General features: G+C 43.4%; 1 protein-coding gene across 6 annotated transcripts in view; it reads right to left on the bottom strand.

Annotated features, from left to right (window-relative positions):
* Positions 1 to 10,411: 10,411 nt before the first annotated feature.
* DNAJC10 (DnaJ heat shock protein family (Hsp40) member C10) overlaps positions 10,412 to 23,287 on the bottom strand; it is a 334,589-nt gene continuing 321,713 nt past the window's right edge. For all 6 annotated transcript variants that reach the window (XR_003857398.1, XM_029605932.1, XM_029605933.1 and 3 more), the window contains one exon: positions 10,412 to 13,877. Coding sequence is in view for 5 of the 6 variants with exons in the window: in XM_029605932.1 (XP_029461792.1) it covers positions 13,866 to 13,877 (12 nt within the window). In the remaining variant the exon portion in view is untranslated. The remainder of the gene's footprint in view (positions 13,878 to 23,287) is intronic.

Genomic DNA, 23,287 nt, shown 5'->3' with positions numbered 1-23,287 from the left:
AGGCAGGGCCTACATACCTTTTTTTCCCCATTGATAAACAGGGCTAAATTAGACATTACATGTGGGTGATGTTATCCAATGGCACCCAAATGGACCTCTCTCTCTTAACTAGTAGAGCTTTTGTTCTACTGAACATGTGCAGGAATTTCTGTTCAGAAGTTTCATGAGCCCCCATCAGCCTTTTTTTTGTCCAAGGAACTGCACAGACATGGATCTCTATCTCTCTCTACATTCCTTCTTATAATTATATATATATATTTTAACCTAAAAAGTAGTTGATGAGCCTATTAGTTGTCCCGCGCGATACAGAAAGTAAAATATGCAGCCAAGCCGCACATTTTACTTTCAGAAATTAACGCCTGTCAAAGGCAGGCGTTAATTTCGGCCAACACCGGGAAAGTATACAGAAAAGCAGAAAAAACTGCTTTTCTGTACACCCTCCGACTTAATATCATAGCGATATTAAGTCGGAGACCCAAAAAAAAAAAAAAAATCTGCCCATGGCCCGCGGGTTGGAAAACAGACTCTCAATTTTGCCAGCATCTGTTTTCCGAACCCCTGGCTGTCAGCGGGTTCGACAACCGACGCTGGTAAGATTAAGCCTTGGCTGTCAAACCCGCTGACAGCTGCCGCTTCTGTCAAAAAGGAGGCGCTAGGGACACGCGGGCTTTAATTCATACCTGGGCCTCCTGAATCGCGCGCCCAGGAGAGTGGCCTGGGCGCTCGCCAGTTCTCTCGCGAAGTTTTCTGTATCGGCCCGAAAGAGAGAGGTCCATTCAGTGCCATCAGATGATGTCACTCGCATGTCATGGCTAATTCATTCTATCTACAGAAAACAATTACTGTAAGCAAACTTTCTTTTTTCTATGCCCTTATTTTGGCAAGACTTGATTACTGCAATGTTTTATACCAAGGTCATCCTGGGGTTGCCTTAAAATGCCTACAAATACTCCAGAACACCTCTGCAGAAGTGATATTTGGTTGTAATTAATATGGGATAAATTTGTTTCACCACTTTGGCAGGGTTCTCAGATTTTTGACGTTTCAGTTTGTTTGGCAAGATGTATCAACTGGATTGTTTTTTTTTTCATATATATCTTTTTATGATGTATTTTTTAAATTTTTGTTCATATTGCTTTCTTTTTTAAGCAGCTTTCAGTGGACTTGGGGAAATATAGCAAATGTTGCTTACCTGATGTAACAGGTGTTCTCACAGGACAGCAGGATGTTAGTCCTCACAAATGGGTGACATCGAGGATGGAGCCCTGTACGGAAAACTTTTCTGTCAAAGTTTCAACAAGCTTTGACTGACACTGGCACACTGGGTGCACTGAGCATGCCCAGCCTGCAATTATCCCTGTGAGCCACAGGTGTCTCCCTCAGTCTCGTCTTATAGCTAAAAAGCGCAAGCGAAACTAAAATAAAAGTATACAGATCCAACTCCGCGGGGTGGCGGGCGGGTTTCGTGAGGACTAACATCCTGCTGTCCTGTGAGAACACCTGTTACATCAGGTAAGCAACATTTGCTTTCTCACAGGACAAGCAGGATGGTAGTCCTCACAAATGGGTGAGTACCGAGCTGAGGATGCCCGGGAATGCACCAGATACACCGCAGATGCGCAAAGGCGTAACGACTGAGGTGGAAATGGGAATGGAGGGCATCCGCAACACCATAATGGGTTCGTGGAAGGATGTTGGGTAGTGAATTGAAAAAAGTAAGAGTAGGCGGACTGGCCAAACATGGAGCATGCCGGCTAGTCAAATGTAAGCAATAATAGGCTGCGAAGGTATGGAGAGGACTCCAGGCTGCAACCTGATAAAAAAGTACAAGCAGCAGTAACCAAAGGGAAGCTGTTAAGGCTAAGACGGACACAACAGTATGTGGATACCCACAGTGTTGTAGTGAAATGTCTGCTTGTTGGTAGGAAAGGAAATATAGACCACTTAATCAGAAGGATTAGGTCTGTGTGGCCACTGGAAGTAGCAGCTTGACCCTTGCATGAAGGAAAGAGTCAAGTGGAATTCACATGGAATGCAGTGCAATGTAGATAGAATGTAAGCGCAGCATTACTGTCCAGGAATGTGGAAAACCCAGTCTCTCCCTAGGGCGAGAGAGAGAGGTTAGGAAAAATTAATAGAGTATTTCCTGAGGAAAGGAGATACAACATCTACCTGAAAAGGATAGAAAGTTGAATGCGTAGAACTACTCAGTGGCAGAGGAACGGAGTCAGGTGAGTATGGAAAGAGTGCATAACTCACGGACCCTGCTGGCAGGAATGACATTAAGAGGGAAAGAAGTTCCCTTGCCAAACTGTGGAAGAGAGGAATGGAAAGGCTCAAACGTAGAATGTATGAGACTTATAAGGAGAATATATATGTTCATTCCGTGATTAGAGAAATAGAGGCGGCTTGATCAGTGGATAATCCATGGTAAGCCGACTCAGAGAGGATTACCGAAAACGGGAACCCAACTCCCAAAACGATACACCTCCTAAGAGAAAGGTGTATCTATGTGGAGGATGTCTGGAGAACAGAATCCGAGGGAGTAAGAAAAAATGGTGGAAAAGTAAAAGGGGTAATACCTCTTTTTTTTTTTTTTTTAGCGTCAGGAGGTAAAGCCTGCCATATTAAACGGCAAGATTTATGTTTAGAAGGTTTTGTGACGCTACCAGAACCTAAGAACATCAGTAAGTCTATGATTTGGGACTGACTGGTGAGAGAATAAAAGGTTACTGATATGATGGATTGAGAAGTATGGGAAAGCATACTGATCTCAGTCAGGGAGTGGGGAAAAGAATACTGAACCCCATCCCAGTTCAACATTAGAAGAATGCTGGCTACGAGAGGCAGCAGAAGAGATATATTGAAGAGGCCTTTGATGGAAGAAAAGGCATCTAAGGGAACGCATAGGAAACATGTGCAGGGAGCAGAACCTGTGCATCGTATGGAATGATGCAGACGCCGAGGAAAGTTTAGTTAAACTCAGCGTTAAAAGATTTGCCCTGTACACATGTAATTGAGACCATTCGAGAGGATAGAACCTACGTGGAGAAGGTCTGATAGAGCGTTCATTAAATCTCTTAGATATGTGGCCCAAGGACGCATGAAGTGAACAAGGGCCAAGGGTAGAGCTGCGCAGCTGTCTAGCAGAGCAGCTAAGAGGTAATGCGTGCTTATGAGTTGGAAAGCACATTGTCCCTATGCTGTCTGTCTGTATGCACAAAGAATTGTTGCAAAAGCAGTATTGGAAGGCATAAGGGCATAACTCATGGGTGCAACGTCCAGGAAGTTTATGAGAAACTATGCTGGAGTGCAATAGATGCATAATGGGTTGACAGCTTTCAGGAGAAACTTTATAACCCTAAGGAATTGCGAGCATGAGTCGAAGGAGACTAGGTCCTAGTTCGAACTGGGATAAGAATCAGGGACGAAAGCAATGAAACCACTTAGGTCCATTGAGTATAGAATGTCACTGAATATAACCCATAGCAGTTTTGAATTATGAGAAAAATGCATAGTGGGAAGAAACCCCATAGCCCAACCATGAAAAGTTGAAAGGCTGAGGTTATGGAAAATATGCGCAGGGACATATAACAATGTATCAGAATGTCTGTGCGCATGCTGGACAAGAGGGTCTTAAGACTGTGGTGTCCAGAAGTGTTACAGAAGGGATTTATGGCAGTGACAGTAATCCCAGTTAGTAAATGTATAGTGAGTCCTGAAAAAAGTGAGAGCTCCTTGCATGTACTGAAAGTGGTTAGCAGTAGTCTATGCAAGGAAAGTGAATGATGTTACACTCCGCAGAGAAAACAGCATTCACCAACAGTGATGCAAGAGACAGTTCACTTACCGAAGCTGGTGCCGGCGGCAGAGCTTGGGGTTGTAATGATGACTCACCATAAAGCACATAGAAACATTAAAATAATGTACTTACTGCAGTATGGAGTGATGGTAACCAAAGATACCATTGTACCTGTGACGTCTAAAGAAAGTTGGATTTTCTTAGGTCCAGGATGTGCGGAGAGTAACTATTTTCTGTTAAAAGAAAGAATAGTGCAATTAAAACTCCCCAACCCCCCTCCCTTCTCCCCTCTGCACTTCGTAGCGCCTGGGGGAGTGTACCGGGACTTTGGTACAAGGTGGGGTGGCCGCTCTGATATCTGACCAGATGGGAGACCAGGAGGTGTCCCAATGGAGGATATCATGTAGGCTCCTGCAGGTGTGTGAGCGGTAAGTGGTACCCGCATTTCTGTATGCTGTACAAGGAGACACTGAGACCTGTGGCCAGGCCTCAAGGTGGACTTGTACATGGGGCAATGGTTGCTGAATCTCATGTTTAGCAGATCAGCCAATGCAGCTGGACCTTGGTTGGGAGGGAACCAAGAGTCAGAGCATTGGTCAGCACAGGGACTTGTTACTGACAAGAGAAGAAGCCCTGCTGCAATCCCAAGAAGATAGAGGGGTTCTCCTGATATTGTGGCTAACATAGATAACATAGCGATATGTGACACTAATACAGTTCTAAAAGGCACATGACCCAGAACTTTTCGAACCACGGTCCGAATGGGAGAACACAACTCTATGGGAATGCCGCCGAAGCGGGTACTTACCATCCGACATGGATCGCCGCAAGACGAGCCGGTGAAGATTGTTGACTCCGACGGTCTCCGGAGTCCTCGAGGGTAAGGCCGGGGACGTAAACGTCCATCTCGCTCTGAAACCCGGTATGGTGGCACAGGTACAGAGGAGACAGGCCAGGCGTGAGTGGCGTTTAGACTGCTAAGTGTAACAGATGGCCATAGTCCCACACCACTTGACGTGGGGCACGCCAGGAACAGAGGAGCCCTCGGAACTCATGTTCCCTTCCCTCGTCACAGCGGCTCGATGTGTCGTGACGCCAATGCAGAAGCTGTCGGACCTGGATCCGGAAGTTCTGGATCACCAAGGACTGCCAAAACTGTAGGAACAGTGCTGATGGCAGTGGTGATGTCGCTCTGCCCGAGCGTTGTCCAGCCTGGAGAAGGATGGCACCGATGTGCTGGATGGCGTCAGCGGCGGACGATCACGATGTCGGCGATGATGGGTGTCACTGTGCTCGGCCCGGTCTTTCCCCAGCGCCGAGATGGAAGCCCTCGTCGTCCTGGAAGGCGATCGATGACGAACTGTCAGCACGCCTGCTCTGCTCCTGACACAATGGAGTGTCTTAAGCTAATACGGGGCTTAAAAAAGAACCCAAAGCGTGGAGCAATGTGAGGAGGCGAGGGTATTATGTGGCAGTGCTATGTCGGTATTGACGATATTGAAGGCAACCTAAGGGGCTTCGAGAATATCATCAAAATGGGTATGAAAAATCATCGATGACTGGCCAGGAGAATGATGACAGTGACGGGCACTGACAGCAGTGGCATAGGTATCTTTGAAACGATGTGGAATCGAATAATCGAAAAACATTGCCGTTATTGAAAAAGATACCGGCATCGACTGAGTCGAAGTCGAATCAATAGGGCGTCAAGGACACCGAAGGAAAACGGAGGTGTCGAGGGCATCGATGCATGGAGGCGGGCATTTATGTCGTTTGTGGCATGGCCACGGGCATCAACTATAGGGCCACAGACGTTGACGGTATCGATTTGGACAGACTCAGATTTCCAAGTGTACATGGCATCGGTGCCCCAGACACGTGTGTCGGTGGCATCGATATGGACACGTATGGAATCGATGGCATGGATCTCCCAGTCGATGAATTCCATCCCGGCATCAACGCCAGTCCTGGAATCGGCATGGGCATCGATGCCAGCCATAAGGCTGGCATTGGCATCAACGCCCATCCACGGAATTGAGCCGGCATGGATACCCACCGATGGGACCCACCTGGGCATCGAATTTCACCGATGGGAGCAGCCTGGCATCGACTGCCCTCGATGGATGCATTCTAACATAGATGCCCATGGATGAAACACCTGGGCATCGGTGTCCATCGATGCAAAAGGACCTGGCACCGATGCCATCGACGGACGGCCATCCGGCACCAATGCCATCGACGGACAAGCCATCCGGCACCGATGTCCACCGATGGGGACCATCCGGCATCGATGCCCACCTGACGAATCGATGTGGCACCGATGCCCACCAATGGAAAAGGGCTGGACATCGGTGGGGAGGATGGGGCATCGATGGCATCCCCAAAAGGGGGGGTGGCATCGATGAAGTGACCCTGGGATCGTTAAAAAGTGTCTCGGGCAGCGGTGGCGGCGACCCGAGTATGCATGGCAGTGACTAACAGCGTGTGCGTCAATGGCATGCATCCGGGTAGGGACGGCACCGAGGAAGCCCAAGGGAAAAAAACAGTGCGTAGGAGGAAAAAGCCTGGTAGCACTGAAAAGCAAAAAACATGGATAAAGGCATCAGGGCACCGTGGGGGGAGGGGCACTGATGACATATAAAAGCCCAGGGCGGTTTAGGAGGGTCCCGGTGTAGCGATAGGGTATCGACTGCGTGAGGGTACCAGGGAACGAAGGACTTAACTTTAGGACCTCTGTAGCTTCAAAGAAAAAATCCCTACCCCACTAGCATAAGCAAGCAGAGTGTCACAGAGATACTCGCAAGCTGTTTAAAGCTAACTGAAAAATGGGGGAAGGGAAGGCTTCAGTCACTTAACAGCCTTAAGATAGTGACAGAAACCGACCGAAAAATAAGAATTAGTACTCACCGAGCGTCGTAAAAACGTACGCGGAGGGAGACCTGTGCAGGGAAAAGTGTTTTTTGAAGTGAAAAGTTAAGTGTTTCCATGAGGTAATTAGTTAAAAAATCCTCACAGAGCTCCAACCGCTATGCTGACTGCAGAGCGGAAAAAAGAAGACTGAGGGAGACACCTGTGGCTCACAGGGATAATTGCAGGCTGGGCATGCTCAGTGCACCCAGTGTGCTAGTGTCAGTCAAAGCTTGTTGAAACTTTGACAGAAAAGTTTTCCGTACAGGGCTCCATCCTCGATGTCACCCATTTGTGAGGACTACCATCCTGCTTGTCCTGTGAGAAACTGCTTATCCCTGGGACATTTTTTCTTTGAGTTTAGATTCACTAGCCTACTTGCTTTTCTCAGGTGGAACTAGGGTGACAAACTGCCTGGTTTTCGATCGGACAGCCCGCTTCTGCAGTCTGTTGCAGTGTCCAGTTAAAAGGGTAACTCACAGTAAAAACCTTTTAAAATATATCCGAAGCAGAAAGCCTGTGAGGGATTTAGTTTGACCATTAGATGATCGAGGGGTTAAAGGGGCACTTAGAGAAGATAAAACCATTGCGGAAAGATTAAATGATTTCTTTGCTTCGATGTTTACTGAAGAGGATGTTGGGGAGGTACCCGCATCGGAGAAAGTTTTCATGGATAATCATTCAGATGGACTGAACCAAATCACGGTGAACCTAGAACATGTGGTAGGCCTGATTGACAAACTGAAAAGTAGTAAATCACCTGGACCAGATGGTATATACCCCATAGTTCTGAAGGAACTGAAAAATGAAATTTCAGACCTATTAGTAAAAATTTGTAACCTATCATTAAAATCATCCATTGTACCTGAACACTGGAGGATAGCTAATGTAACCCCTATATTTAAAAAGGGCTCCAGGGGCCCACAAAAATGTTCAAGGCAGATGTGTAGTATCAGAGAAAGCTTCCTCTGCAAACTCTCTCTCACCTTTTTATTTTCTTCTTTTCAAACACAATACACAGAGTTGAAGGAAAGGAAATAAAAGGGTACTTTCCTGATCTTCATCCAACTACTGCTTCCCAAGTATCTGAGTCTCAGTCCACTAACCAAGAGAACTCCTCTGTCCTCCATTGACAGGGATGTATGAATGGTGATAAAAAGATATGGAGGGGGAAAGAGGGAATCAGTGCCTGGGAACAAGTTACTAAAAAGATACCAACCTCCCTGCTCTACCACGACATGAATGGACAAAACCAAAAACCATTCTGGGAACAATTTGTCTTACAGGAATCCAGCTGCAGAAATGCACCTCTGTCATCTGCTGCAGACCGAGAAATACTGAAAGACTGCAGGTGGCACACTTCCCTATAAGGGGTGATGTCATCGAAACTTATTTTTCTGCCTCTATCTGCTGGTAGGGGAGCAAAATCACTCATTTGGACTGGATGGTGGGATGACAAGGAAGAATCTATTCCACTTATTTAGTTGTGAAGCATTTCCCTGTTTATAATGAAGGTAAGTTTCAAAGACATTCTCACAGTTACATTAGTGCGTTACCTGCAGAAATGGCCTGTTATAAAATTTCCCATCCCATATGTGGGTAAACTTACATGTAAGTCATTTATGTGTATGGATTTAGCCAGACTGAGCAAAGGCGTTACTGGGCCTGGGTTGGGGAGAGGTATGCACTTACTTACAGTCTTTTTTCTTCAAAATATGCACATGGTTTTTCCTGAAAAATCTATGCATACATAAAGCACATGGGTAGTTTTGGGATAATACTCAAAGCAATCTTACATATGCAAGTTTGTTTAAAAAATTGGTATAACTTATGTGCATATTTGCCATCAAGTTGATGCAGGTATTACAAAATTATCTGCTAAGTAATACATTTGTAGGCTGCAGAGAAAAATAGAATATGACATCACTGAATGCCAACATAGTACTACTAATCTGCTCATTTTCCCTATTGACTCCCAATACCATCGACCTCAGATCCTCTCTAGCTTTAGCCTTGATCCCTTACTACTAGGGATCCACAGAGCTTAATCCCTTTCTTGAATTCAGACATTTTTCCCCAACACCATCTAAGTGGATGTTCCATGCATTCACCATCCTTTCTGTGAAGAAATGCTTCCATATATGACTCCTGAATCTACCCTCCTTGCATTCTCAATCATGCTTCTTTGTTCTAATGTTTTCCTTTCTACCATTTGGCCTCTTTTATGTTATGCTTTCTTGTTAATTTCTAACTTCCAATCAAAGTCATTTTACTTGTATTCTAACTAAATATGTACTAGCTAAATATGTAACTTGTTACTTTTCAATTTTAATAATTTTTGGTATAAATGACTGCATATGTTGAAGGCTGCAATATCTTTTATTGGGCCAACAGCTTCCAAAATAGTCTATTTTTTCCTGGGATAAAAACATTTTAATATATAAATGGTGCAAATGTATCTGATTTATATCTAGTTTGATAGATATAAATGGCAGGCTGGAATTTCATGATTAACAGATGAACCGTTCAACTGTTTTGGCTGCTTGCTGCAAGCATCTGGATGTCTATCTGTAAGAAAACAGCATCATCTGCTGGTGATATAGCAGATACCAATATTGCTTCTAAATGCTCACCTGGAATTTATGCTCAATAATGCAGAAACACCATAAAACTATTTATACCCACTTTTGAGTTCTGGTCACTTCACAAACTACTTACTGGGGGATATACTGCCCTCAAATCCCCTATGAAGGAAGCAAATACTGCTGCACATCTGATTTATCTTGTCCCTCTGTATGCATAAGAGTTTAAAGAGAAATTATTACCAGAAATGATGTTAAAACAATTACACCTGAATTTTGAATACATACTTTCATAAAACTGATTTAAACAGTTTGAGGTAAAGTTGATGACGTTTACAGAACTCCTTTTTGATTACACAGAATGACTTGCCGAGATACACAGAACGTGATTCAATTACAATTTTTGGTTGTATATATTTTTGGAAAGATAGAATATGCTTGTGTCAGATCCTGTCAGTCCTAATTGATTACTACTGAAAAAGTATGCTGATAGAAAGATGACAAGCAATCAGGAAAACCTATTTAACACCAAAGGATGGGATGATAGTAAATTACATATCTTTCATGCTAAACAAATTATGTTTAAAAAAAAAAAAAAAAGGGCAGGTGACTGTGGAATAGGATCAACTTGGATGACTGAACCCATGTTCATATCTGGTATTTTGAATAATCAGTACAGCTGTTTTAAGAGAGATGCTGGAGATAAATATATACAGAAATCAAGACCTTAAATATATATTTTACTGAATAAGATTTGACCCATAGATTCACTTCCAATTTAGTTTTCTTTCTATCAGTAAGTCTTGAGTCTTCTGCTGTTTCATATATTCTCAGGCTTGAAGTGGCAAGTGTATACTGTAGCCACACAGCATCCACAGTAACCACAATGTCTTGGTGATGATTAATTTCTTCTCTCATAACAGGGCACCAGTAATTGAGTTATCTGCTTGTCCTCAAAGGAGACACTATTCATAATGTATACTCAAGGAGTACAACACATGTGACGGTAAGTCACCAACTGCAACTTCAGGATGGAAAAAAACTGAAAATAAATGTCACCAGATGAGGTCAAATAGACACTGCAACAATTATTCCAGACATGTGAGCAGAGAACTGAACATATATTCAGAAATTTATGATTTTATTACAAATTAGTGAATTTAACACAGAATAGAAAAACAGTACAAGAACAAAAAACTAAACTTTTCCAGAGAAAGGAAAGTCAGTAACTTCAATTGTAATTGCTACAGAATCTTCATATTCAATAAAATATTTCAGAACAGTGCTAATACAGAAAAAGTATCATTCACTTTCCTGGAAGAATCTACATTCAAAGAGGCACAATACCAAGAGAGATGATCTCCTGTGTAAACAAATGCAAGAAAAACAAATGCAGAACTAAAAGCAACTTTCAAGAGTATTCCACAGATATGATAAAATGAACTTTTCACCATAGCCTCTCCCCTCAAACAAAGCAGTTTAAATTTAGACTTAAGCCTTTCCCTGAACATTTTGATTCTTCTATTGATTTCTAACCCCCTAAACACACAGGGCTGCTGAGCTCCAACCCTGGTTAAATCTGCATGCAGTTTAAAAGTAAAAATGTAGTATTTTTTTTTTGTGACCATCAATTATAAATTCTGAACTATGGCACATTTTCTGGACAGAAATGAAAAAGAATCGTTTAGGGAGCTGTAGTTTGGATGCAGACAAATTCAATACCAACCTGGAGTAAATTAATTCTTCACAAGTACAATTTAAAAACCTAGTGCATTAAAGATTCTCCTCCGTGTACAATTTCTTACAAAACATTTCTAGAGCAGCCATCCTCCTATCAACAGCAGTTACCTACTACATTAAGGAAACATTCTCAAAGTTGCAAAACAGGACTTTCAAACTGACTAAAAAATGAAGTTTAACTTAGTGTTATGTATTGCTATCTATTTAGCAGAGCCTTGCATTTATTTGAGCTTTTTTTGAACCTAATGAAAATGTAAAGTTATATGGCCAGTGTGTTATGACCCAATGACCACCCATGGTCGGGTCCCACAGAAATGCAAACTGTAGCAATAAAAACCCAGCACAGCTCACTGGGAAAGCTCATGACAAGACAGACAAATCTTTTTGTACCACAGTTTTAAATATAGCTCAGTAATATCCAAACTTCCATTTTACAAATCCTGGCAGAATCCCTTTAAATTATAAAGTCTATAAAATAGACAAACATCCATCTATAAAACTACAAACATTGAAACTGAAAAAAAAAAGTTTTCTAGTTTTAGATACATTTATAGAGCAGCTTAAGGTTTTCCCACATCCCTGGCAGCCTTATTGCTAATAAAATGGAGACCTTTCAAAGCAAATCTCTTTTTCCTATTATTGGTGGCTAGCCAGTGATTTTCTGCAGGACAATTCTTTCCTGACATATGATGCAACCCTTTCCTAGCAGAACTTTCATTCACAGAATTATCATCACGGAAACCTTTTTATTATGAGCAAGGTTTGAAAAATGCACTTGCCATTTGCCTTAGGCAAGTTGATTTCCATTTCTGGCAAGAACCTGAAGGTAAGAGCAGGTAGACAGCTGTGAAACAGAAAACACCCCTGCTGCCACTGAAGAGCAATAGGATGCCAGAGGGGCCTGGTCTCAGCAGCTGGGAAACAATCGCACTGCTGATAGTAGCACAGCCAAGCAGGGCTGACAGGAAGCAGCATGGCAGAGTGGGGAGGAGCAGGAAGAGTTCATAGAAGGGGGAATATAGCAAATACTGCTAGGGTTGACCCTAGGAGGGTGTAGGACCCAGGACAAATCAACCACAGTGGGGTCCTAGAATGCTGAAAGTGTTCTGAATGGGGCTACCATGGCAGTGCAGGGTCCCCCAAAGTGCAAGGCCCAGGGACGTTGCACCTATTCACACCCCCAAAGGACTGCCCTCGCTACCACCAACACTCCCCTGCTGAAGATGATCAATAGTGCAGCATTAGAAACCGCATCCAAAGAAGAGAAGCAGCAAGACGTATCTTGGGTCAGAATCTCAACCACAAAGGACAAAGATGGCAGTGGCAGAGGGGATGGGGAGGGGAGTAGAACATGAGTTAAGGGACTAGAGAAAGGGCTGAGTGGAGTGAGTTTGGAAAGAGGATTGCACGAGGAGGAAGACTGGAGAGAGAGGTCTGTACTTGAGTGGAGTGGAGGAAGAGAGATGATTGCATGGGAGTGGAGTAGGGATGTGTGTACTCCAGTACTCCTGCCAATCACCTTCTCTCAACATATATTGAGGGGGTGGAAATAAGAGGGAACATGAAGAGCGCATTTTGCCCTTGGTAAGTCAGTCTTGGATGAATTTTTCAAACCTCAATAATGTGTGTGTCTGGAAAAGTAAAAATTCAAGTGTTAAAATTTGAGGGCTTCATGTGTAAGATGTATAAATTATGCTTATCACAACCTCCAATAAAAGGATTTTGAATGCGATACCTCCTTGCTTTAAATAAAAGTTACAGGTCACCAAATGAAGAGTTAGCAGTATTCTTGATTATAAACAAAGCAAACTGAGTTTTGTCTTAAGGGCCAGCTCAATAGCTTGGCAAAATGCCGCACAGGAGATAAAACATAAGAATGGTGCACAAATTCTCTAGTCTTGGGACAGTGGGTGCTGGCATTAAGCTCTGAAATACACAGTATCAGAGCAGCTGAGACATTTTACCTCTATCATCATAGGAAGCAATTTTCCTCAATTGCCCACATGTGGAATAAGTGCAGAGATCTTGGGTGGAAGATCAGTGTTATAAGGGGCAGGAGGCAGAGAGTGACAGAAAGTTACAGAACAAAGCACATTCAAAATCAGGTAAGCCCTAATTTAAACCAAACTTTTAGTAATCGTCTTAAGTAGAAAACCCAAAAATAATGGTCCAAAGAGCTAACAGTTTAGAGAATGCTTAGAGAATGCTTAGAGAAAGATGAACTAAATTGTGATAACATGGGCCATTATTATGCACTCTCTCTTTTTAACAGCCTATGGTAAATCAAATGCTAATCAGTTCTGCTGTAAATATTATATGTTAAAGATAGCATGTTAATGCTAAAATTAATGTAAAAACTCATTAACCACACCTCAGAGGTGTAGATAAGTTTCTTGTGGTAATTGCTATGTGTTTGCATGTTTTAACGCATGTTATTTAACTGTGCTCATAGGTAATGAGATGATATACATAATTATGCAGCTCGTTACCTATTTTGCAAAGATTGTGTGTTGAAGTTTTTGATAGTTAAATAACAAGCGTTGAGCGAGTCGATAATGTGCATTATTGGTATACTGTGTATTAACTGGTGCTTTTAACACATTTGCAGACTTCAGCACAGATTAGTACATTGGCCTCGTGGTTTAAGAAAAGGAAAATGTCTGTTGTAAAACATATGTCCATAAATACACAAAAAAAAAAAAAATCCCAGCAAAATAAATCCACCCATTTCTCTGTTTTCTTTTAAAATGTTTGAAGATCACGCTTCCACAGCATTTTCATTGCTCTATAGACTGCCTTCTGTTGTTGCCACTTCTGTATGAACATTGTTTCATTCAGAGCTCATCCTAGTATAAAATTAAAAGAAAAATTAATTCTAGTACAAGATGACAATCTGATTTTTAACTGCACATTATCATCTGCATTTGATATGTGAATGCAAGGCCAACTTCATAGAAGACATTTTGCTGCTTTAGGATTATCTGCTAAAGTTCTCCCAGATATAGGGCTGAACACTACAAGATTACCACCAGGCCTTTTACAGATACTAATGAAAGCCAAAAGAGAAAATGGAAGGGCCAGATGCATGGATTTATTTCACCCTGCCAGCAGATGGAGACAGAGAACTACAACTTTCCAGTAACATCATTACTAGTACTACAGACAGTGCAGCAGAGGTAGTTGCCAGTATCATTATGACAAAGCAATAACGAATGAAGGGGCAAAAACTATGATAACCAATGGAAAAACAGTTGAAAACTGGATGAATCCTCAGACAGCAAAACCTCACTCAAAAATCTTCTAGAAGGGGAAAGGGGAGATCATCATGAATCTTCAGAGCCCACCTAAGGAGTGAATATACCTTCTATAATACCTGAGGATTATAAACTGGGGACAAAGCTACTGCAGTCTCTGATTTCTCGGGAGGATTTTGGATTAGTCTAGCAGGATTCATGGAAAACAAATTAACAGAGACTAAATTCCTCCTCCTTATCCTGCTAGACCAGTCCAGACACGTGGGAAGTACCCAAGCTTCTAACTGAAATAGGAAGAAATCAAAGGCTGCTCTGAGAGCACTTGCTCCAAATGCATCTCCTTTAGCCTATACATCTAATATGTACTACTTAGTGAAGGAACATAAAGAAAATCAAGTGGCTACCTTACAAAAGGAAAATTAGTTCCTAACTGCAATTTTCGTTCCTGTAGTACCACAGATCAGTCCAGACTCCTGGGTTTTGCCTCCCTTCCAGCAGATGGAGACAGAGAAAAACTTCATAGGCACTGCCTCAACGCGATATGCCACCTGCTGCTCCTCAATATTACTCAGTACCCAAGCCTAAAATATCTAACAAAACTTCTAATAAATCAACTCTATAATATGCCCCAGAATGAGCAGAGGAAAAGATGAATATTCATAAATTGAAAACCAAATTTGGAACTTTTCTTGAAAAAAAGACTAATGAGAAACCTATGCCATTCTTAAAATTCTCCAGAATCATTATGGTAAACAAAACAGAGTGGGTTCTCCAAACCTTCCCTCCACCACTGGGCGGGACTCTGGACTGATCTGTGGTACTACAGGAACGAAAATTAGCAGCTACAAACCAATTTTCCCTTCCCTGTATGTACCAGATCAGTCCAGACTTCTGGGATGTTCCAAAGCTTCCTTAACCGGGGTGGGATCGTGAGAGTCCCGATTGAAGTACACCTTCACCAAAATTTCCAACGTCTGAAGCCTGGACATCTAATCAGTAGTGTCTGGCAAAAGTATGCACAGACTTCCAAGTAGCCACCCGGCAAATCTCTTGTGGCGTCACTAGCTGACATTCTGCCCAGGAAGCTGCCTGGAAATGGGTAGAATGAACCTTTAAACCTTCCGGGATGAGTCGACCGCAACAGATATATGTGGAACCAATAGTCTCCTTCAATCAACGTGATATAGTGGCCTTTGATGTTCTCTGACTCTTTTTTGCATCATTCCATAGCACAAAAAGGTGATCTGACAACCTGAAACTGTTCGTGATACCACAACAGAGCCCTTCTGACATCCAGATGTCTTAATTCCTTTGTATGAGACGTAATTCTCCAAATTTGAAAGGCCGGAAGTTCCACTGTCTTACTTAAATGGAACGCTGAAATGACCTTTGGCAAAAAAGATGGAACCATTCTGAGAGACTCCAGAATCCGAAATCCTCAAAAAGGTTCCCTACATGATAGGGTTTGAAGTTCAGAAACCCTTCTGGTTGAACAAATCGCCACCAGAAAACCACCTTCAAAGTCAGATCTTTCATGGCAGCCCTCTTAAGAGGCTCAAATGGTACTTCACACATAGCCTTGAGGACCAAGTTAAGGCTCCAAGAAGGACACATCTTACAAAACGGGGGGTGCAAATGCTTTGCCCCCTCAGAGGAAATGCACCACATCCAGATGCGCAGCCAGAGTTGTTTCATGAGCCTTGCCCCATAAGCAGCTCAAGGCCGACACCTGCACCCGCAGGGAACTAAAGGACAAACCTTTAGTCAGGCCTCCTTGCATAAAGACTAGAATCTATGCAACCGATGTTTGACGAGGATCAACCCCCTGCTCCATACACCAAGACTCGAAGATTCTCCAAACCAGACATATAGCAAGGAAGTAAAAGTCTTGCAAGCTCGCAACAGAGTAGAAATAACATCCTTCTGATATCCTTTCTCAAATGCCCCCTTTCAAAAGCCAAGCTGCTAGACACAAGTGATCCGCTTGATCTGAAATTATAGGGCCCTGCAGCAGAAGATTTGGAAGTTGGCTCAGCCTCAGGGGGCCGTCCACTGCTAGATTGACCAAGTCTGTAAACAAAGGCCTTTGTGGCCACTCTGGAGCCACAATAATCACCTTTCCAAGGTGGACCTCTATTCTCCTTACACCCTTGCCCACCAAAGGCCATGGAGGAAACACGTAGATCAGTATGTTATGTGGCCAAGGAAGCACCAGGGCATCGACTCCTTCCACTCTGTGCTCTCTTATGCAACTGAAGAAATGCAGCTTGGCATTCCTCCGGTTTGCCATTAAATCCATGCGAGGCACGCCCCACCTGCGAGAAATGGGGGTCATTGCTTCCTGCGATGGCTCCCATTCTCCGGGATCCAACTGTTGTTGGCTGAGATAATCCACCTGTGCATTGTTGTACCCCACTATGTGCGAGGCTGCTATCGAGGCCAGATGCTATTCCGCCCAGGATATCAGCATTTCCGCCTCCTAAGCAACTGCTTGACTCTTGGTACCTACGTGGCGGTTGATGTAGTCCACTATAGTTGTGTTGTCTGACAGGACTGACTGCAAAGTTGCGTAAAAGGGGAAGAAACTTCTGCAGAGCCAACCGCACTGCTCTCGGTCCAGGTGATTGATGGACCAGGTTGCTTCCTCCGTTGTCCAATGGCCCTGCACTCACTGGGACTGACACACAGCTCCCCAACCAGAGAGACTGGCATCGGAAGTCACCACCATCCATTGCGGAACCTTGAGATCCACCCCCTGGCACAAATGGTCCCAGCCAGGCCACCACGAAAGACTGGACCTGGCAAACTAAGCAGTAGCGGGAGATGAAACTGCTCTGACATCAGATCCCACTAGGATAGCAACGCTTTCTGAAGAGGTCACATATCAGCAAAAGCCCATGGGACTAGCTCCAAGGTCGAGGCCATGGAACCGAGGACCTGCAAGTAATCTCAGACCCTGGGCACTCGGGCCTCCAATAGGTTCCAAACTTGAGCCTGCAGCTTGACAATCTGCTCCTCCATGAGAAATACCTTCCCCAGTCAGGTATTGAAGCGTGCACCCAAGAATTCCAACATCTGCGAAGGTGAAAGGTGGCTCTTGGAGAGACTAACTATCCATCCCAGCGATCTCAGGCATTGCAACACCACTTCCATTGCACTTTGGCAAAGGACTTAGGACTTCTGACTTTGTCTGGATGAGCCAGCATGCCCTCTTTTCTGAGAGCCACCGCCACTTCCACCATCACTTTGGTAAAGGTCCTTGGGGCCGTTGCTAGTCCGAACGGGAGAGTACAGAATTAAAAATGTCTCCCCAAGACCATAAACCTGAGGTACTGTTGATGATCTCAGCTGCCACTTGAACCCTCAGAGAGCTAAGGGTCAATCCTTTAAAGGAAATTTAAAATGGTCGGAACGTCTGCCTGCCAGGCAAAACACCCTGAGCCTTACAATCTTCAAAGAAATGCCAGTCTCAAGTATAGACAATTTAGTAAAAATATTGAGAATTCCAGTTTACCTCAACTATATTAAACAATGAACCACAACTTTAAAGAACTTTTTAAGATAACAGCCGTACACCACAGAAAATAATTTATGAGACCTTCATATATAGGAAGCAAGGATCAGAAGCACTCTTATAAACAAAGTGCTATTATCCAATTTGCAGAGCCATAAACTTGACTGATGCCTCACCATTTTTATAATCATCGGTCTCTCAATTCAACAACTGTTTTCCTTTCTTTTTTCTTTCAAATAAATTTGCCAACCGAACGGCACAGACTTCCAGCCGACTGATGCTCCAGATAGACTCTTCAGTGCTCCAGCACCCCTGTGCTGTCAACTCCTAACAGTGAGCTCCGCAAGCCTGGAGGCTTCATCCGTCGTACTAGCCAGATCAGTGTTCAAAGGGGGAACACCCTTCCTTAGATGATCCGCTTGCAACCACCACTGCAGCTGGATGCTGATCTCCACCGCTAAGTGAAGCTGTATTGAGAAGTCCTGATACTGTGGACTTCAATGTGCAAGTATTGTGTGCTGAAAGGACGCATATGCGCCCATGAAACTACCTCTAGGGTGGCTACCATCAACCCGAGCACCTGTAGGTAAGACCATACTGTTGGGTGTATTGTTTCTATCAATAGCTGCACCTGCATCATCAGTTTATGAATGCGGCTCTCCGGTAGAATATCCTGCTTTGCTTTGTATTGAAACGAACACAGAGATACTTTAGTGTCTGGGAAGGCTGCAGATTGCTCTTGGCCAAGTTCACCACCCAACCTAGTTCCTGTAGCAAGGAGATCAACATGCACAAGACCTGAAGGCTCTCATATATATACTTAGCCTGAATTAGCCAATTGTCTAAGCACGGGTGGACCAGAATGCCGTCCTTTTTCATCACTGCCACTACCACCACCATGACCTTGGAGAATGCTCTGGGCGCAATGGCCAAACTGAAGGGTAGTGCTTGAAACTGTCACCCCAAAACAGTGAAATGCAGAAACTGCTAATGCTCCAGTTGGATGGAAATATGCAGGTATGCCTCTAACAAATCCAACTGTACTGCCATTATCACCAAGCATTAAAACATTAGAAGTTGCCATGCTGGGTCAGACTGAGGGTCCATTAAGCCCAGCATCCTGTTTCCAACAGTGGCCAATCCAGGCTATAAGTACCTGGCAAGTACCCAAACACTAAGTAGATCTCATGCTTTTAATGCCAAAATAGCAGTGGTTATTTCCTAATTCAATTTGATTAATAGCAGTTCATGGACTTTTCCTCCAAGAACTTATTCAAACCTTTTTTAAACACAGCTACACTAACTGCATGAGGTTTCCATGTGGAAATGAGTCACTCACAAATGATGGTGGACTCCCTTGAGATCCAGAATGGAGTGAAAGGAACCCTCCTTGGGTACAAAGAAATAAATGGAAATTTGGCTCGTATTTACTTGTGACATGGGCACTGGGATCACGGCCCGCAAGATGAGAAGCATTGACAATGTAAACTCCATTGCCTGTCTGTTCTGCGGCGAGCTGCAGGGAAACACCAGGAAAACGTCTCGAGAAATGTTGAGAAACTCCAGAGCATAGCAGTCTCTTGTCTCCAGAATCCACTGGTCTGACGTGATCTTGACCCAACTTTGATTAAAAAAAAAAAAAAGAGGCAACCCCCTATCTCCTGTTCCTGGGGGTGGGATCGGTACACCTTCATTGAGAGGGTTGGGGGATACATAAGAACATAAGAACATAAGAAAATGCCATACTGGGTCAGACCAAGGGTCCATCAAGCCCAGCATCCTGTTTCCAACAGTGGCCAATCCAGGCCATAAGAACCTGGCAAGTACCCAAAAACTAAGTCTATTCCATGTAACCATTGCTAATGGCAGTGGCTATTCTCTAAGTGAACTTAATAGCAGGTAATGGACTTCTCCTCCAAGAACTTATCCAATCCTTTTTTAAACACAGCTATACTAACTGCACGAACCACATTCTCTGGCAACAAATTCCAGAGTTTAATTGTGCGTTGAGTAAAAAAGAACTTTCTCCGATTAGTTTTAAATGTGCCCCATGCTAACTTCATGGAGTGCCCCCTAGTCTTTCTACTATCCGAAAGAGTAAATAACCGATTCACATCTACCCGTTCTAGACCTCTCATGATTTTAAACACCTCTATCATATCCCCCCTCAGTCGTCTCTTCTCCAAGCTGAAAAGTCCTAACCTCTTTAGTCTTTCCTCATAGGGGAGTTGTTCCATTCCCCTTATCATTTTGGTAGCCCTTCTCTGTACCTTCTCCATCGCAATTATATCTTTTTTGAGATGCGGCGACCAGAATTGTACACAGTATTCAAGGTGCGGTCTCACCATGGAGCGATACAGAGGCATTATGACATTTTCCGTTTTATTCACCATTCCTTTTCTAATAATTCCCAACATTCTGTTTGCTTTTTTGACTGCCGCAGCACACTGAACCGACGATTTCAATGTGTTATCCACTATGACACCTAAATCTCTTTCTTGGGTTGTAGCACCTAATATGGAACCCAACATCGTGTAATTATAGCATGGGTTATTTTTCCCTATATGCATCACCTTGCACTTATCCACATTAAACTTCATCTGCCATTTGGATGCCCAATTTTCCAGTCTCACAAGGTCTTCCTGCAGTTTATCACAATCTGCTTGTGATTTAACTACTCTGAACAATTTTGTGTCATCTGCAAATTTGATTATCTCACTCGTCGTATTTCTTTCCAGATCATTTATAAATATATTGAACAGTAAGGGTCCCAATACAGATCCCTGAGGCACTCCACTGTCCACTCCCTTCCACTGAGAAAATTGCCCATTTAATCCTACTCTCTGTTTCCTGTCTTTTAGCCAGTTTGCAATCCACGAAAGGACATCGCCACCTATCCCATGACTTTTTACTTTTCCTAGAAGCCTCTCATGAGGAACTTTGTCAAACGCCTTCTGAAAATCCAAGTATACTATATCTACCGGTTCACCTTTATCCACATGTTTATTAACTCCTTCAAAAAAGTGAAGCAGATTTGTGAGGCAAGACTTGCCCTGGGTAAAGCCATGCTGACTTTGTTCCATTAAACCATGTCTTTCTATATGTTCTGTGATTTTGATGTTTAGAACACTGTCCACTATTTTTCCTGGCACTGAAGTCAGGCTAACCGGTCTGTAGTGTCCCGGATCGCCCCTGGAGCCCTTTTTAAATATTGGGGTTACATTTGCTATCCTCCAGTCTTCAGGTACAATGGATGATTTTTTTTTTTTTTTTTTTTTTTTTTTTTATAATATGTTTATTAAAGATTTTTCAAATACAGTCAACAGAATATGAAACAAGTAACTTGTAACATGTAATATAAAAAAAAAAAACATCCCAGCCTTCTACTCCCCCCCCTCCCTTCCCTCCCTCCCCCAAGCTCCTGTAACAGTAGTGCAGTCTCTTCTAGCATTTGGCCATAGGGTTTGGCAGGTGAAACAAATTAATCTCGGAAAAGCTCTATCCGTAAAGCACAAAGTTCTCACTCCTGATATTGTTCCTCAACCGCTTGTAGTGTCCGTGGCAGCTGTTCCCAAAGCCCATGGATCCTCTCGTTGGCGCACTCTAGGACTTAGGTAAATCGTAAAGGCCTTCCAAGTTAATGATGTACGTACAAATTTCTTTGGTTCCGCCTTTGTCAAGATGGCATGTTCTATAGAGCACAAGCGGACCATCTTCCTAAACCAGTATTCATGGTTTGGGGGTTCTACGGCTAGCCATTGAGTCAGAATTACTTGTTTGCCTACTAATCCCGCCCTTAAAATAAAGAACCGTTCCGCCTGGGATAACGGGGTACCCAATGAGTAATCCATTCCAAAAAACCAAAGATTAGGGTCTGGTGGTAATTTCCGTTTCAGAATTTTTTGACAGGTGTTACACAGTTGCTTCCAAAATTTTGTTATCTCTCTACAGTCCCAGAAACAATGAGTATAGGTACCTTCTGTACTAGTACATTTGGGGCACTGCGGAGACTGGGCAATTTTCATTTGATTTGCTCTTTGGGGTGTGATATGACATTGCCAAAGAAATTTGTACTGGGTTTCTTGTAACAACGCATTTTCTGATAAGTCCGGCAGTTCACTGAAGCATTGTAGAAATTCAGTATAAGTTAAAGAAAACAAAGGCCAAGATTGCCATCTAGTGTAAATAGTCTGCATCGGACTTGTATCCAGAAACCCTATAAGCACTTTATAAAAATAAGAAACCGAGGCTCGTTGTCTTCCTCCCACCTGGATTACCTCTCTTGCCTTTTTAACTTCTATAGTGTCTGTAAAGGTGTGCATCCCTGAGCGAAGGAAATGTCTAACTTGATTGTATGCAAACATATCACCCCCCGGGAGAGAATATCGTTGTTGAAGGGTCAAAAAGGGGGAGACCTCACCTGTCTGCTCATCATAAAGCTCAAAAAGGTACTTTAACCCCAATCTCTTCCATTTTTGAAATACCCGGTTTGTTTTCCCGGGCATAAACAGGGCATGTCCCGTAATTGTAAGTAATGGCGTAAGAGGACCTGGAACCCGTCCCAGTTTACAAAAAGATTTCCATGCTTTCCTACACGTCTGCCATAGTCCCTGCAGCTTAATATGGTTGGGAATCATAGTGCTGGGGATTTGTAGTAAAGGATTTAAAGAGGAAACCCCGAACCACTCTAAAAGGTATACATAGGGAGTGACCGAGGCCAGTTCGAAGAGCCAGTCCTTAACGTATCGCATACTGCATGCGAGATTATACCACATCAGATTTGGGCACCCTAAACCTCCCCCGTCCTTGGGCCGCATGAGCGTAGCCAAAGGTATGCGAGATTTTTGTCCCTTCCATAAAAAGGAACGCAAAGCTTGTTGGAACCGATAATGGTCTTGTTTAGTGATCCACAAAGGAGCCAATTGGAGAAGATACAGCCACTTTGGAAGCAAAACCATTTTAAAAAGCTGTATGCGGCCCATCAGTGACAAAGGGAGGGAGGTCCACCGTTTCATAGTGTCCTGGGATTTTTTTAAAAGGGGATGTATGTTCACTCTATAGAACTGCCTCATATCTTGAGGGATATGGAGACCCAGATATTTTAAAGTATCAGTCGCCCATTTTAGAGGGAAGTCTGCGTGCCAATACGATCGCGTAGAGTCTGTGACTGCTAATGCCTCCGATTTAGTATAGTTAATCCTCAAGCCCGCCATTTGACTATATTGCTCCAGAAGGTATAACACATTCTGTAGGGAATGACGCGGTTGTGTTAAATAAACTAGCAAATCGTCCGCAAAAGCGGCGATTTTAAAAGTGAACTGTGACCCCCCAAAACCCTTCACCCCCCCACATCCGTCAATTTTCCTCAAAAGAGGATCCAAAGATAAGATATACAGTAAAGGGGACAAAGGGCATCCCTGTCTAACTCCACGCTGGATTTCCACAACGTCGGATAATCCATTATTCACCAAAACGCGTGATGTGGGGT

The sequence above is a fragment of the Rhinatrema bivittatum genome, chromosome 6 (assembly GCF_901001135.1).
Source record: "Rhinatrema bivittatum chromosome 6, aRhiBiv1.1, whole genome shotgun sequence".
NCBI classification, from domain to species: Eukaryota; Metazoa; Chordata; class Amphibia; order Gymnophiona; family Rhinatrematidae; genus Rhinatrema; species Rhinatrema bivittatum.
The sequence above is the reverse complement of the archived record's forward strand: the minus strand, read 5'-3'. Positions and strand labels throughout refer to the sequence as shown.